The 18982-nt window shown below is 33.5% G+C and overlaps 1 protein-coding gene across 1 annotated transcript in view; it reads right to left on the bottom strand.

The window, feature by feature from the left end:
- The window catches only part of LOC125074448, a 50458-nt gene that overhangs the window by 9426 nt on the left and 22050 nt on the right, over positions 1-18982 (bottom strand). Inside the window, exon 3 of the mRNA XM_047685814.1 lies at positions 4832-6285. Within this exon, the coding sequence (XP_047541770.1) occupies positions 4832-6285 (1454 nt within the window). The remainder of the gene's footprint in view (positions 1-4831; positions 6286-18982) is intronic.

The following is an 18982-nucleotide window of genomic DNA, read 5'->3' as shown; positions in this document are numbered from 1 at the left end:
TATAACAATTCCTTACACCACCAATGTCCCTGTACACCCACCCTTCAAACCAACACACAAAAATAGTAACTATTACTGTATTCCTATTCATTTAATAAAGGTCTATCGATTCAACCTAAGAATTATACCTCGGCACCAACAAAACAAATTCAGCATCACCTAGTAGTTTTAATAAAGTGGTTCCTACAATCTATCCCTCCTACATCTCATCTCATCTCATCATCTCAATTCTTTAGTTATATTTTCCTATGTTAAAGTTTGTCTGCGGGTGATTGCTTAAAGCAACAAGCATTTGTAAACTCTAATTGTTCACCACACAGATAATATAAATAAATACATCATGGATCCAGCCTAAATAAAAATTTCGGCGATCCTTCAGGTGCTTTTATTTGTGGTTAGAATTCTACTACGATGAAGACAAAATTGTGTGGAGACCTGCTGGTGTTGGATGTGAATCTGACACATTGGAGCATTATAGTAGATTATTCTACAGATTATGCTCCAGACATTCTGCATTTGAGCAGCAGCATCCAAGGTCTGGAGCCTAACCACAACAGTGGAACATTTACCAATCGGTACTTACTTTATTTTACTATTATAATGTATACAAACTATAATTCTAATAAATCCTATGATTGAGTATTTTTTTTATGGTGTAGGTTGGTGGATAAGCACATGGGTCATCTGATGGTAAACGGTCACCACTGCCCATACACAATGGTGCTGTAGGAATTATTAACCATTTCTTATGTTGCTAATGTGGAAGAGAGAGTATATGAATCGATGAAAAGAATAACTACTGAAATTCTTGGACGTACTACCCAGTGGAATATGTGTTCTAAACCTGTGGAATATGTGTTCTAAAGCTTTATGTTTAATTCAATTCAGTAACTATGTTGATTCAAAAGTGCTCTCATGAGCCTATATAGAGAATATTTTGTATAATTCATTTGAATTAGATAATATTTCCTGGAATTATGAGCAAGTAAATATTTAAATAAACAAAAATCACATATTTTTTTCTTAGTAGCAAAAGAATTACAAGAATAACAAAGATTCGAGTATGTATTGCTTAACACTTTAAGCAACAATTCGGCCTTAGATTTAAAAGACAAGTTTACCCACACAGTTTCAATATATGCAATTTTGCAAGGCCCACTTGCCGTTGACCGTAAAAATGCTAACATTTTTGGATTTTCGTTTATACTAATTTGTTAATGGTTATTTTTGTTGCTCATATGTTGGATTATATACTAAAATAATTAAATTTGTATATAATTATGTATTTATATAAAATTTCATGATATAACAATGGTAAATAAAAAAAAACCTTGATTAGTTTTTATATAACACATATGTATATATTGCTCTTATAATTGTTATTATTTGGGTCAAGATTGTTTAAATATATTTTTATAAGAGCGATAACATAAGGAATAGTTTGTTAACAACATCAGTCATCCAGATTTTATAAAAAACTATTTTTTTAATTACTTCTTTTCATTGTTTCTTACTTGATAATCCACAGATACTTGACTAATTGAATATATTTTGTTTTAAAAGATCATTAGTTCTGTTTTATTCAGATCGTCTGGGTGTGTTACTATTGATGCACAAGCTAGTGTACAGCTAAATGACAAACATTGATGTGTTTCAGTTTGCAATGTTGCCTCCCTGGCCGATTACATGCAGAATAAGCTTAAGAGATCCCTTCATTCTTGTATGTTCTTTTTATCTTATATCAGTATATACTAAGGGTAGTTTCTAAACCTTAAACCTAGGAGTATAGGTTATAGGAAGGGTATTTTCTTGTCTACTACACAATAATTATATAAAAATGCATGCTAATAAACATACACTAATTAATAATATTTACAAATGAAATCAATAATTAATTTCCTTATAACAAAGTTGGAAAATATTTTATCTTAATTAATATATTTAATGTATAATAATAAAAATTGATAATTTTATTGTTATTTATAATATGAGTGTTGTATTGGTTGAAACATATTTATTATTATAAATGCAATGGCTATGTGTAGTAGCGACTTTAATTTCGTTTTACTAATCACCAATTATAAATAATTAATGATAAATAAAATAAACTAATGATGTCACCTTTTCGATTTCATAACTTAATTATGTTTATTATTGTTAAAATAAACTTTGACCGTAACAGAATAAATACTTCTACTTTTTTTTTATTCGTAGTTACGGGAACTTTAAACAATGAATGTCAATGAATCATTACTCGTATAAAAAGTCGGAATAGGAAATATATTCATCTTGTAAAACAACTTTTGGAATCGTAATCTGAATCCGAAATGTACGATAAGGAAAATCGTAGGTAGAACTTATTGCTCACTTTAAAATTCATATATGTAACAATAGAAAATAACTTACCGGTGGTCGACAACAGAAAGCGCAAATTACACAACAATTACAAATGACAAAAGCCTCTACGCTGTTATTTTTCACATTTCATATCACTTTACATATAATTTACGAAAGCACAATTCCACAAAACTCGCCTAAGCCTATGAAATCCGAGATGTCAAACTTTTTATTTTTTTCCGAGACGTCACCCTTGTACTGGACAAGTTACAGCCGGTCTGGACCGTTCCGTTTCACGGTCGGCGCACGTGAATCTTCATAATTATTTCATTCATAGAACAGTTTATACATAGATTTCATAGTATTAATGAGTGTATCCCCGCAAAATAGCTTATTATGATGTGTACGCGCGTATCCGTCAAGTGTTTCGACGCCAATGACCGAACTAGTGAGAAGTGCGTAGGCACAATCGAGGCCGATGTGTTAATGTGGCCGAGTATATGTGATCTTTTGTTAGCAATATGCAATTTTCAATTTGCATTGTATGCGATTTCTATATACGACCCAAATATTGTAATCGTAATCTAAACATTTCATGTTGACAATTTTTTATGAAATATTGAGTAGTGACTAACACTTAAGTAAAAAAAAAAAACAACTTCCGTTACGTAAATTGGAAAAAAGTAACGCAACATCTTAGCGACTTTTAAATAAATATTCTAAATGTCAGCGAACAGATTATGAAAAACTTAATACATTTTCAATATTAGAAATTATCACGTTAATTTTTACTTTCTATTTTTTTTTTTGTTTCCTCAATTTACTGTCTTAGGTATTTTTATACATACTAAGTTTTATATGTCTTTGTATGACATAAACTTGTCTATAAATGTAAAACACGTTTGTTTTAGAATAATTTTAGCAAACGTGTTCTAGATTCACTCTTGCATCATCGTGCCTGGGTTATGTGACATGTTATATGGCGACTGCAGCTTCGGTTTAAAAATATATTAGCAATGTATTTAGCAAAATGTAAAACATTTCATAAATCAAAGGAGATTTGGGTATGAGTTTAATTCATTAGATTTAGTTATTGATATTATTAATTAAATAAGAAATAGTTTTAAAAACTTCAAAATTAGCATGCTTTATAATATTAACGGAAGAAAAGACAAGAAAACAAAAAATGGTACAAAATTTATTAAGAGATTAATTTCATGTCACACGTGGTTCGTATTTACAATAAATTAATTCAATGGTAACAATTAAGTATATATATATTTTTTTAATTTAAATTATATTATTTACATTTAATGATTAACCTTTTCATATATTTATTTATATTTATTGCAAGTCATTCACTTTGAATCAGACGTGAAAAGGAACGTAAATAATAATTAGTATACATGGAAGGTGACAGAAAAATAAAGAAAATAGTGAGTTCCTACACAAGTTAATTATATATTATTAAAACTTATCACCTACAATAATAACTCCAATAATATTATGTCATATACTCATTTTTGTAGTATTTATATTTATTTAGTTTATTTATATTACTATTAACAAATAATATCCAACTCTTAGAAACGTTGTTTTTTTATCATATATGGCAATTTAATCATTGTTCAAATATTATGCATACTTACTTATAAGACGATATGCATAATGTATTGTGAGTTATGCTGATGTTATGCAAAAATATTGACTAATTTATAAGCAATTCAATCACTAGACCATGACTGACCAAGTTATTTAACTGACGTGTATTCAAATTTCGAACGTAAGTTTCTTATTATCATTTTCCCGCCTTCATATTAAGTAATACTTCACAGATTAAAAATATACGATTGTTTTACACGTTGATTGGATAGAAATATTTTTAAATACATCGAAAAATTATAAATCTAATCGACTTCTTTTCGTTATTGTCAAACGATGTCACACTATAAGACCATAAAATAAATAAAATACATATATTTAAAATAAGTGCTATTAAGTTTTTAAAAGTTATATAATTAAGCTTCATTATTTTAATAGTAATTGCTAACAATGAACAAAGACAATTAAAATTAAGCATCACATTAAAAATAACAGGAGAAAGTAAAACGCATTAAAAGAAATAAAACGTAATTATTTTATTGATATGGATGTAAAATAAAAAGAGAATATTCAATTATTATTTATTAAATGAAACATTTATCGCCATGCAAGGCATAAAGTAATGATAAACGAAATAAACGCCACAATGATACGCTACAGAACATGCTGAAGGAACACACTGTCATGTCTATTCCAAACCAATTTATACAAATTATTAAAAAAAAAAAACTGACAATTAATTTCAAAGTTCGATAAAAATTGAATTAAGAACGTAATGCTAGCAACATTAAAAACCAAATAAAGAAAGATAAATTATTAACGAGAATAAAATAAATATTAATTTTAGTTTAGCTAAGTTTGTATACATTGGATTGGTAATAATATCGAGTACCTGAATAATCCGTGCTCGCGTCCACGTCCAAGGAACAACTACCAATCGAATCCACTGATTTATCCATCACTTTAACAACTAACTTCTTGGAGCAATCCTTCAACAAATCCGACTCCTTCACTTCTATTTCATAAGCTCCTATACTATCGAAATCATTCTCCAAGTTTCTAATATCATTCGATTTAGGAGATACCGTGGAACTAGGTAGTTTAATATCAGTATCGTCTGTGTTTATTGTCAAAATTGAATCCGGTTTGAGGGTACCTTCACCGGATATATTTTTGTCGAGTATCAAAGTACTTTGACTTGTGAAGTTACTCCGTATGGGTTCTATGTATTCCACGTCGTCATCATATACGAATAAGTGATTGGAATGCCCGCTAGGTCCTTGTACGTCAGTTGCGTCAGCTGGAATGGCGTCTATAACGGCCCGTGTCTTAGTTAAACTTTTATAATAATGATTTTCTAACTTTTCTAACTGTCTTTTCGTGTCTGATTGCTTTTTACGCACTGAATCTATGATTACGGGTAAGTTCAGAAGATCTGGCGTCTTCACGCCGTTAGAAAGATCTCGTCTGAATAGCGGCGAGTCATCGCTTTCTAATTCAAAACGTTTGTATTTCGATGAGCAATAATCGTCTATGGACGAGGTATCCGATTTCTTTGAATCGAAAAATGTATCCAATGAGAAAAACGACTTCCGCTTCTTTTTAGGCTGACTGGCTTTGTCAAAATTCGGTGTGATGAACGGGTCACCGGATTTATATTGTTGCACGCAAATATTGCTTGTATTCACGAGTGACTTGGGACGAGGTTCCTGTGGCAGACTTAGGACACGATTCGTTTCAATTTTACGAGAATCTAAGCTGAGCGTCTTCCGGAATCTCTCATTGAGGTTAGCGAGCAGAAAGTGTCTACGTTCCGTTGACTTTGGGGTCACGTTGTACGAATTTTGCTTGCTGCTAGATGGTTGGTTGTCTGGAATGTGCTCAGTGTATTTAAACTCTATTTCATTCTCGGAATTGTCTCTTTTTTCAACCTTCCCGTATGGTTCTGACGGACATAAGGATGACTGTCGATTTTCAGGTCTGTGGAAGGAAAAGGATCCTCTATCGGATGAAGATTTATTCCTATCACAGATGCAATTTCCCCCGCAGCTTAATTTGATACAGTGACGTTTTGTATCTGGTTCAGAGGAGAGTTCATGTTTAGTGGTTGGAATGTATCTATCCGGCTTGTGTTTGTGGACAAGGAGGTCCTGTCTGATCTTCTCCAATCTCTCGTCTCCATTTAAGCCTCTTGTGTACTTTGATTTCGGTGGGCGGAAGAATCTGATGGACCCGGATGCATGGGGGTCAGTGACTCGTCTTCGGACGAAAAAAGGGGAATCTGATATTTTATTTACTCCTAATAGGAGTACGGGTGATTTCTTGTCCTCTTCATCAGGCAAATCGCTGTAAAAAAAAATACATGTATATATTGTGAATTTAAATTTTCTACAATCAAGTATTTTTTAAACTTTTAAGTAATAATATAATTAATCATACAGAAATAAATAACTCAATAATAAAGAATTAAATTCAACAAATTAGTAAAAACAAAACGGTTATTGAAAGTAAAAAAAAAAAACATGTTAACAAAACGAAAAATATTAAAGTTAAAATATGTTAGGAAATTAAAAAAAAAAAATACTTACACAACAACAAAACAAAAAAAAAAGCAAATTAAACAAAAAAATCCCACACTCATTACATACACATAATATGTTTATAAATGTTAATCTCGGAAATGACTTAGACCGTGAGAATTTTCTTACTCAATACTTCGGTTAAGTTTGGTTAATTTAGAAAATTCTCTCAAATCATAATAATAAGATAAAATCTTATGACCGACTTTGTGACTTTTTAGAATTGCTGATTATGTGATTAGCAACTATGTAATGCTATTATTATAATGTGTCTCGACAAAAGGAAAGTTGATAAATTTACAACATTAATTTATTTTAACAATATTGCATATATTTTGGTATTTTTCTAAAGAATTGTCACCTGTTGTAAACGTAGAAGTTACCAACAGTTTCAGTGGAAACGCAACATTAATTATACTTTTGACATCATCATATATATACTCTATTCTAGCCATAAGAGGAGAAAAGCCAAATAAACATTTGACAGCAAAATGGACGCGATTTAATAGGTCGAGACTCAGTTAATCTATGATATTCACTATGGATTTGCGAAAAAATGGCGTTTTGAACGTCGAAGAAACTGTTATCGGAATTTTGGAAGTAAAATCAAAATGGAAATAAGTAATTAAGTGTAATAAGGATGTATTCTAATAAAGATATATTAATCATAAACTCTTTATGTAAAATATAGCTGAGTTATTAGCAAATTGCATGAAATAAGTAAATCTAAGGTTTGTTTATCTTTTTTCCTACTTCCATTGGATGGGCTATACGTATATTGTTACGTACAGCACTGTGACAGCGTAGAAAAATCAATTTTACTGTAAACAAAATCGCGTGCAACACACGATTAGAGTAACCACGAAACAGTGTGAATGTGCCAGGCGCTGGAAGGTACTGTTTTTTTTTTACATAATTTCAGTCAATATTACAATATGAGTGAATGTTTTGATTCATACGGTCATAATTAGTTCTTATATAAATTTTGACGACTATATGTTAAATAAAAAAAGTAAATATCAACGGTAACATCGTGATTATTCGGCCTTTGCCTAGAATTTTATACAAAAAAAAAATGTTGATTGTCGATTCTTTTGCAACTGTTAATATGTTGTCAACCCGTTAATAAGACGTAAAAAAAACCATTTTAATGGTTGTAATATGAGATTTTCTTTTTAAATTGTCATAGTATTTAATACATTTACAATAACATTAAAAGATTATGAATAAAATTATCGGCACACACAAATACATTCTCTATTCAAAATGCAAGTCACGCGCTGCAGTATGAATTTCTCGATATAAAAAACCTATTAACTTTTTAATGGTCAAGATTATAATCCACCAGTTTTAAGAGTTTTTATTTTTAAATCAATCTTTCCTCGTCCTCATTCTTAAGCGATTCTTTTTTTTAAATCAATCTTTTCATTTTAAAGGTTGGTACTACTGTCACTGTCAAAATATAATAGGGTATTTGTATGGCGGTTAAAAGTGAGAAGTATTTGGAATAGGTCTCTACCCGAAATTAACTACGGAAATTTTTGCATTAAAACGGCGTTACCGTTCTTAAAGAGATCTGGAACGAATGTTTATGCGTCTTTACATTCGAATTTATAAATTTAATTACAATAATATTCAAATATATAAAATTATTTGTAATTTAAAGAGCAACTACTGAGTTTCTTGCCGGTTCTTTTTCGGTAAAATTTACTTTCTGAACTGAGTGGTTGTAGTTTTACATTTAATTTAATACTTGAATAAATAATGTTTTGATTTTAATTTTTTTAAATAGCCCTTCTGAGAACGGATGTCTAACTAAATTGACACTTCGTATATATTTACGAACTAGCTATTTTTTTTTTTAAATATAAAGAAACGGCTAAAACATGTTAATAATCATGTGTCTTGCAATCTTTCCTACCTGATCGCATTATATCATAGGCCTTAAAAAAAAGTAAGTGCCTTAAAAAAAAAAAAAACTATAAGGTGCTTTCATAAAGGGCTTTGGTATGTTCCTGAGTTAAAAAAAATAACATTCCAATATAACGGCATTAGAAAAATATACCTTTAATACCATAAAATAAACAAGGGAATTTCCATCTTTTATTTATAAAAAGAAGATCGATAATTGCTTGAATAACGTTAAAAATGTATCACCATTAGTCTTAGTACAGCACCAGAAAATTAAAAAAATAAATTAAACATCCTAATATGAACTATATATATTAAAACATAAGATCTATATTAGATTGTATATAAATATCACGGTAATGCGTTACGGTCGAGGGTACTGAAACTGTTCTTATAAGACCGTTGAACCATTTGCTTGTAATCCACTATTGCGTGCAATTTATTCTTTGTCAGATCAACGGGGTATAGTGATTGGATATTGTATATCGATATCGGTAATTTTCATTTATATTCAACTAAATAAAACTATACTAATATTATAAATGCGAAAGTTACTCTGTCTGACTGTCTGTTGCTTTTTCATAGCCAAACCACTGTAACGAATTTGAACTCTAAGGAAGGACATAGATTTTTTTTACGCCTAGCACTTAACGCCTTCCCCTAAAACACCATCGAAGCCGCAGACGATAACTAGTATATTTTTATATAAAACACAACACGTTTTTTTCACGTCATTTCACGTATATCAAAAATGTATGTATTTTTGTTTGTAAAGACTCAGGTTTTCACAGGTCGCAGAAGTTAAATGGAAATTTCATCGTCGTGTTGAATAATAATAATAATAATAAGTTTTGCTTCAACGAACGACACCTGTTTTCGCACTGAGTGTTGAATAAATTTACATTCAAATTTCATTTATTTAAATGTAGTTTAACGAATGCATTCGGAAAACACAACTTGGTTCGAAACTCAGTAAAGAGCATATAAGTTTAACTTACGATATAATCGTAACAATAAACCTACGATAGAAATATTATATAGTTACGCTTAAATTAATCTAAACAAATTTAATATCAAACATATCGATATTTATCGTTACAGATCACATCACTAGTGCTGTCGTGAATAAAGCTGAAACGGATCGCTTCGTAATGTTTTTCATGCTAAGCGTTGCTTATTCAACGATGATTGAACGACGGGTAAAGCATTCGTTCGTGATTGAAACAATGAGAATGAGTTTTTAAATACCCATACAGTACTCGAGACTAGTTGATGTCTGATGAATGTTTTCAAATTTTAAAAATTGAATTAATATTTTAAAATATTTATCTTTTTTTTTAACTTTTTAATGCCTATGAAAAACTTATATAAAAAAAAACATTAATAAATGAGGCATATTCCTCAATTCAAGATATTAATGCTAAAGAAGCACGTATTTGTTGATTGGAGTGGCGGAAAAGAGTAAATACTGAGATTGTTGCGGTTCTTCTCGGTAGAATCTACTTTCCGAACCGGTGGTAGCTCTACGTTTAATTCAACACGACGATTCAAAAGTGCTTTTATGAGCCGACTTTAATAAAGAATATTTTGATAAGTATTTCCATTTAACATTGCGTTAGTATCTGTGGGTCAAATCTTGAAACTGATTTTGAACTGGTCATACTCAACGGATTTCGCTGATTTTGTAAAAAATGTAGTAAAAAAGCTTTTCTACTTAAATAAAAATACTATATTTATATGATTTAAAAACTAACGTGTATTTAAATACTATAAAGCTACATTGAGAGCAGTGCCAAGGTCTATTTCCTGTCTAGACATTTTCGTCGAGGCGGAAGCAGTAACGTATGCAATCAAGAGGACGTAAATTGACAATTATAGGTTACATTATAATTTTTTTTTTTTTTAATTTTAAATAGGAAAGCTAAGAACACGAATGATTGATAGGAATAGTTAGGCGAAATAGTAAACCAGAAAATATGGAAACTAAATTTCTGTTTTTAAACATCTATACTAATATTATTAAATGCGAATGTCTGTCGGTCTGTTGCTCGACCAAGCCCCTGAACACAATTTAATTCAAAAAACCGAGGTTGACAATTAGGTTTTTTTTTTATAAAATCCTATGATATTCACCCAATTACCTCTCATCTCATATTGTGCATAGGCAATGCCAAACATTCAGAATTAATTAAAAAAAAAAAAAACTGTTTGTAGTTACACTGCCCAATAATGTTAATATAGGAAGTTAATTATGTTTTTTTTTTTTATAATAGCATATTTACGAGATTGATGTTAAACCTTTTTCATATTTTTCTGACTATCTCGACCTTAACCTAAAGTACATGAAATTTTTTTAAAAGTACATTTACTTTTTTATGATAACACTTCTAGATAAACGCAAAAATATAACCGATATATAGATTTTCAAAGCCGAGAAACTTCGACTAAGTTTCGCGTATGTCAAACGTAGCTGTCACGCACACGAAGATAATAAAGATGACTAGTTTGTTTTAGGCATTTTGTAATGTTAAGACCTTGACGTTGCGTAGGATCAGTATACAGATTCATTTTTATTAATTTTCAGCTCTATGCTATAATATTGATCGAAATGTATTTTTGGCTGGACTATAAATAATTATTATAATTCATTAAATCAAGTCGAGCTTATAAAAAGATTTGATAGGATAGACGGTCAACAACGGTAACAATTGATTTACGGTATACGATAACGGTTATTTATTTACATTTTTTCTTAATTTATTATTCCAGCAAAAAGCAAAGGCATAGCACGATACAACCTTATATTTTTTTTTCTGTAATAGGTATGACTGGTAAATGAACATGAAGTGGTCACCACTTTCCATAGACGTTGGTACTGGTAAGATATATTAATCACTCCTCATATTTCCGATGCGCCACCAACCTTGGGAATTATGTCCTTGTGCTGTGCGCTGTGCCTATGTGCTGTTTCACGGTAGAATATATGCGTGAGGGCAACCCAGGCGGTCTTTCACAAAGCCCTACCACCAAATATTCACTACACTACCACATGAATGTCTTTGTTACATTTTAAATTTTAAAATGTATTTTTTCAATGTCATGTCCGTTAAAATGTACCGTTCGGTGACGATATCCACCCTCAAGAAAGAGCAGCTAGGAGAACTGCGTAGGAGATATTGGAGTAATCGAACGTGTGATCACGCAGGTGCGTGTCTGTTTTCGTTTTACACATACCAAACTTTAGATGCAAGTACAACAGCTTTATAGCTTATTCCAATGGAAGTAGGAAAAAAGATAAACAAACCTTAGTTTTACGTATTTCATGCGATTTGCTAATAACTCAGCTATATTGTGCACTACTAAGAGTTTATGATTAATATATATTTATTTATAATACAATACTATAACACTTAACTACTTATTTCCACTTTTATTTTACTTCCGAAATTCCGATAAAAGTTTCGCTGACGTTCAAAACGCCATTTTTTCGCAAATCCATTGTGAATATCATAGATTAAACAAGCTCTCGACCAATGATATCGCGTCAATTTGATGTCAAATTTTGTTTATTTGGGTTTTTTTCCTGTTATTGTTATGACGCCCACACTGCCGTCTTCCAAAAATAGAACCGCAACTGAGAATTTCCTAACAGAAAATTTCAACAACATTTTACTTTACGACGTTTGATTTAACCTCACCACCTACTTCGAAAGCCACTAGACCAATAGGTCACTCAATGATACCAAAAGCTATTCGTGATATGGATATATAAAGCACATTACATGAGACGTGACTAAATCCAATGCTTTTTTCTGAAATCAATCGATAATTTGCGGCAATTCACTAGAATTTATTGCGTAAAACTCTTCCTATAGCTTGGTAATCAAATTACTATTCTATAGCACGCGTAATGGTTCAAATAATAATGGCTGACTTTCTTATGAAAAAAACTTCATTTTTTGTTACGTAGTATAAAACGGAATCGCTTCCATCTGTACGCATAGATATTTTAAGCTATGCAACGGAGTTTAGTGCGTTTTTCATCAATATACAGAGTGATTCAAGTGGTTGATTTATATGTATAATGCATATCAAAGTAAAGAAATCCGACAATTTCAATTTTCTTGGCCTGATAGTAAAAATATTTTTTCTTTACATGTTTGTTATTTAATCTTAAACTTGTATATAGACCCTTATTGTATTCGTGGGAAGCCGCGTAGCTAGTTCATTGATATACGCAATACACTTATTTGCGTGAAAGATTAACTTCTGTTACTTGGTAGTTTTTAGAAGAATCTATATTCAGAACCAGTATAAGTTTTATGTATATAACGAGTCTGTTACAATGAAGTATAATTATTTTGATTCGTGAGTGCGAAAATTTACTTCACATGAATAAAGATTAATAGTTAAAAACCTTCACCTAGTTACCCTTAAAAAAATGTAAGTTTTTAATACATATAACCTTTGGCAGAATAAAAAATACGTAATTAAAAATGTAGCTTAGTGACACATGAGATTTGTCACACGTCTTTGAAGACTCAGACAAATGTGCGCGCACGTGCATGCTAACACGCACGCACACACCTGGAAGGCTGATCTTGATTTCGTTTAATGGTCATGTTATTTATTACACTGTGTTTCATATTGCTCTATATTATCTTGCTCACAAGTTGAGAAGTTTTTGAGAAATTTATTAAGAAATTGTAGATTACATTATAACTTCTAATGTTATAACGTAACTGTATGGCGTCGAACTTTGCCTTATCTACTTGGAAATAAAAAAAAAGTTGTTAATTATTTTTTAATTTGAACTCATTGTCTGATTACTTAAGGTTAATATAGAAAGTGAATAAATAACTAATATTATTCCCTACATTCACTTTAGTCTCAAAAGTACTATTGAAGTATGTCTGTTTGTAATTTATAGTTTTAATGGAAACGAATTATGGCTAGTTCGGTAGGGTCATTGAACTCGTAATTGGCTGCGTGACTTGCAGGTGATTTTTATTGTAGTTCAATAGATTCCCGACAATTTTGAGCCGTAATGCCTTCAACATAAGGTTCTACAATATGAAATTCGTCTTTTATCTGGATGAGGGGTTCATTTGAGTGGAAGCGTTAAATGCTATTATGACTTAAAGATGAAATATTTTCGTAAAATTTGATATATGAGAACTATGATTTCACGTTCGACTGTTTATTTTATATAAATGTACTTTTCTTAATGAAAAAACTACACGGCTAAATGGGTCATGTGATGGTACGTGGTCACCACCGCCCAGAGATCCCGGATACGGATTGACTATTGGTGGAAGGACTTTTGTAAAAGCCCATCTATGTATCATCATGTAATCGAACTCAAAATATACTAGATCAATGTATGCTCTTACAAGCACTCTTGAATCCTCTTTTTAATATCAAGAGCCAAACAATAATACTAAACAATGTTGTTTCGAGCCGAGATGGCCCAGTGGTTAGAACGCGTGCATCTTAACCGATGATTTCGGGTTCGAACCCAGGCAGGCACCACTGAAATTTCATGTGCTTAATTTGTGTTTATAATTCATCTCGTGCTCGGCGGTGAAGGAAAACATCGTGAGGAAACCTGCATGTGTCTAACTTCAACGAAATTCTGCCACATGTGTATTCCGCCAACCCGCATTGGAGCAGCGTGGTGGAATATGCTCCAAACCTTCTCCTCAAAGGGAGAGGAGGCCTTTATCCCAGCAGTGGGACATTTACGGGCTGCTAATGCTAAAAACAATGTTGTCCGGTTGGCAGGGTGAGCCGGTGTTAAAGGCACGAGGGACGTAACATTTTAGTTCCTAAGGCTGGTGTCACATTAATGCTGTAAGGAATAGTTAATATTTCCTACAATGCCAATGTCATTCCTACTTGGTGGTAGGGCTTTGTGCAAGGCCGCCTGGGAAATTATCATCCACTCATCAGATATTCTACCGCAAAGCAACAGTACTCAGTATAGTTGTGTTCCGGTTGGCACAAAGGATATAACATCATAGTTCCCAAAGTTGGTGACGCATTGCCAATTTAAGGAATGGTCAATATTTCTTACTTCCATAGTCTATGGATGATGGTAACCACTTACCAGAGGTGCCCATATGCTCGTCCGCCAACCTATACCATAAAAAAACACACTTAGCCATCAGTTGTCCTACATGCAAAGGTGATCAGTCTGTTCGTTACTCCTTCACGGCTAAATCACTGAGTCGAATTTGATAAAAATTCGTACAAGCATCTTAAACCCGAAGGAAGGACATTAGACATACTTTTTATGCCTAACATCTGACGAATATCCCTAAAACGTGAGCGAAGTCCCATTTGACAACTAGTATAAAATAAAATTGTTTACATATCGTGGCCATTATGACATCAAAAATTATGTTATTTAAGTATTTTTATTCTAACGTTAAGTAAAGGTTATATTTTGTACTTAGCACATCCTTCTTAAGCGTCAGCTGGAAATAACTCAATCTTATTGGAGGCAATTGGTCAATTTGCTGCCATTTCGTCAATAGCCGTAATTGAATTAAATTCATTCGCTGTTCGCGGTCAAAGTCACGTCGTAAACCTATACATCTTCTATAAAAATCGAAATGTATAATCTATTTTTGATTTAAAACTGCTTCTAAATTAAATACTCTAGATCACTGCTATTTAATGAAAATATTTTATTATTTGGCATGTGACGATGCACAGCATCCGTGAGAGTGCGTTGTCTACTTCCCTTTCCGGTTTCTTATTTTTGTATGGGGGTATGACGTCACGTCCGTCCCACTCCATTTGTCAGGTCCCAGGGTGGCAGCTTGCCATTTTGCTTTCATAGCGTCGTTACTTCTCTTAGCGTTAACATCAATTTTTTGCTCAGTGTGTAAAATTGTGTTCTTTTTGTAATTAATTCGGTTTTTTTAGATAGAAAAATTCTATTGTGCTAACAAGTGTTTTTGCTATTGTTATTATGAGTAGTGAAAGTGAAGTGGAAAATGTGCGCTTGGACCATAATGGTTTCGAGCAAGTCGCTGGTTGTAGTAACCAGACTATGCAAGCGCCGGTTTTAGAACCGGCGTCTAACAAAAGGAAACGACAAGGAACTGGAAGCGAATCAAATTTGTCTTCTTCGAATTCCTCTGACAGTGAGTCAGACAGTAGACGGAGGAAGCGAGTCAGGTCTTCGAATCAGCTTGATGCTTTGACAAACAAGGTCAGTGAGCTTACCAATATTTTATTGCAAAATATTTATCTACCCGCATCTCAGGCATCAATGCCTTCGATTAATTTATTGAGTTCTCTTCCTCCGGATAATAACCAAACAGCTCAATTACTTGCTCCTGCACTCGAACCCGTAGCAAGTTCGTCAGCAGCACCTTTTTGTTTGAAACGGCCTGTAATTGAATCATCTGGTGCAAACAATACCCCTTGTCTTTTGAGCTTAGGATTAATTAATACTTCAGTAAAAGATCCAAAGGTGCCTCGGGCCGATCCCGAGCACGTAAAAATTATCCAAAATTTGCAAAGATTCGGGGACATTTCGTGGAAGGATGTACGGTACGCTGACCCTTTAAAAGTGCATATTGCTTCTCCGGGATTTATGGATCTAGAGGTGAATGATGAACTCAGGCAATTTTTAAAGGGTAAAGACTATTTAGCATCCTCGGAAAAAGCACTGGCAGCCATGTGTAATGCGTTAATTACACAGCGTGAGCTTCTTAACAAAAATTTGCAATGTTTAGTTGATTGGGCGGCCTCCGCCGACACGGTGCTGTCTGCAACTAATCTTTTTGACAAAATAAGTGAATTATTTCAACCAACTTCAAAATTTCACAAAGTTAGTGAAGATATTATGCAAATGGTCTGTGGTAAGCGTGCCGAATATATTGAAAATCGTCGGGAGCGTATCCTGAACGAATTGCCAAATAAGAACCTTCGCGAGGGTTTGCGTAAAATACCTCCGAGTTCTAATCATCTTTTTGATGAAAATCAACTTCGGATTTACATTCAAACTACGGGCGGTATTGATAAGTGGTTGCGTCCATGGTATCATACAGGAAGAGATTCTAAGAGTAATAACAAGTCTCTTATTAAATCTACCAAAAAGATGAATAGTTCAGATTTCGTCATGGAAAGCTCTAATCCATCCTTTCGTTCGAGAGTCGATTACCAGAATACAAAAAAGTCTAAATCTCACACGGGTTTTACAAGACAAGAGTATAACCCCAAAAATAGAAAGCCCTTTAAAAAGGATAAACTGCAGATCAAGAGACAGTTTGATAAGTGACTATTGGCCACACCGCAACAAATTTTACGGGGGCTGCCTTCGAGCGCATCGAAGGCAGTGGCAGATGCTTGGAGCTCCGAAGGCCCTTCTCGATATGATTACGGGAATGCGTCTGCCATTTACCTCCAAACCATTGTTAACCAGTCTTTCAACAAAGATTCTCGATCGCTTCCAGACGCCACTGTCACCAGAAATGACCGACCAAGTAAAAATATTACTGAAGCAGAGGGTTCTAGAAGTGGTCAGTCATCATCACCACGTACCCAGTTTTCTATCAAAACTATTTCTAGTCAAAAAGAGCGACGGCTCAAACAGGCCAATATTCAATCTGAAGCGATTAAACCAGCACATTGCACACAAACCCTTCAGACTAATATCACATTTCCAAATACCCCGATTTCTACAAAAGGGCGATTGGATGGTAAAACTCGACCTGTCATCAGCCTACTTCCATGTAAGGATCAGGGAATACCATCGAAAGTTCCTAAGACTAGTTTACAATCAACAAGTTCTACAAATGACTTGCCTTCCGTTCGGACTATCTTGCGCTCCGAAGAACCTTGCTGCCTTAACCAACTGGGTGGCACAACATTTGCGCAATCAAGGTTTGAGAGTGGTTGTTTATTTAGACGATTTCTTAATAGCGAATCAATCGGAAGCAGCTCTTCAATCCCAAGTAGAGTTGGCGATAAACAAACTCAAAGTGCTGGGTTGGACTATCAACTACGAGAAATCTGTAATCAAACCAACTCAGGAGGTAGAATTCTTAGGAATAGTTTGGAACACCAAGTTGAATTTCAAAAGTCTTCCAAGAAAAAAGATACACAAGATATTGTCAATTGCATATCGCCTGAATCAGAAACGTACAATATCACTCAAAGAAGCGCAAGGTATTTTGGGCTGCCTAAATTTCGCCAATTTTGTAGTCCCCCGAGGGAGATTACACTGCCGTCAGCTTCAGTTGCAGTCCAGGGTGCTAGCGAGATCATCAATGAAAGAAATGAACTTGCAAGCTACAGTAATGAAAGATCTCAAGTGGTGGATCAATACCATGGAAATGTCGCAGCCAAAAACAACGTTGCATTCGAAACTGATTCATCATTTTTTGACAACAGATGCTGCAGATTTTGGATGGGGAGCTCAAATGGACGATCAGACAGTGTCAGGCAAATGGAGAAAAGATCAGATGCAATGGCATTGCAACCGCAAAGAAATGTTTGCCATAATAGCAGCTATAAGACATTTCAGGTTACAAATACAAGGGCGTCATCTGATGTTACAGTCAGACAATCGAACAGTCATCTCATATATTCAAAAAGAAGGCGGCACACGATCGATAGCTCTTCTCAACCAAACATACCAGCTTCTAAATTACCTGGACAAGTGGGATATCACGATGACAGCAGAGTATATTCCTGGGAAATTCAACGACATCGCCGATCGTCTATCGAGAGGGAAACAAGCAGCCGAGTGGCACCTATTGAAACCTGCTCTCAATGTGATATTCCGCAGGTTTGGAGTACCACAGATAGATTTGTTTGCCACAAAAGAAACAAGAGTAGTTCAGAATTACGTCTCGAACAATTGTCAGGACTCCTCAGCTCTATTTTGCAACGCCTTCAGTCGTCCATGGCGGTTTCAGCTAGCGTGGGTATTCCCTCCGCCGAGTCTCATCCCACGCGTGCTGCAACATCTCAACACGGCTCAAGGAACCTTTTTGATCGTTGCCCCAATGTGGAAGAGAGTATTTTGGCTTCCGGATCTCCGCAGGCGAGCTTTATGCAAACCTTTGAAAATCCAACGGTTATCTCAAGTGCTGGTGGATCAAACGACGGGCTTGCCACCTTCCCGAATTCAAGACATAAAGCTTTTCGTCTGGAAAATTGGGGCTGGGAAGATGTAATTCAGACTTGGACTGAAGCTGAAAAGAGATTGCTTAAGTCTAGTTGGAGGGAATCTACTCTTAAAACATATAAACCTGCTTGGTCTAGATGGGTGAGGTGGTGTAAGCTAAATGACTTTGATTTTAAACATCCGAATGGAGTTACTTTATCAAGATTTTTGGCCTTTTTGAGTTTAGAAGAAAAATTAGCTTATCCTACTATTCTCCTACATAAATCAGTAGTTCTTACATTCGGAAAAGTTTTAAATAATGAAAATTTGAATTTACATTTTTTAGTCAAGCATATTTTAAAAGCTATTTCTCTCCGTAGCCCAAAAACAATAAAACCTCCAATTTGGGATCCAAATGACTTGA

Source organism: Vanessa atalanta, chromosome 27, assembly GCF_905147765.1.
Source record: "Vanessa atalanta chromosome 27, ilVanAtal1.2, whole genome shotgun sequence".
Taxonomy (NCBI): Eukaryota; Metazoa; Arthropoda; class Insecta; order Lepidoptera; family Nymphalidae; genus Vanessa; species Vanessa atalanta.
The sequence above is the reverse complement of the archived record's forward strand: the minus strand, read 5'-3'. Positions and strand labels throughout refer to the sequence as shown.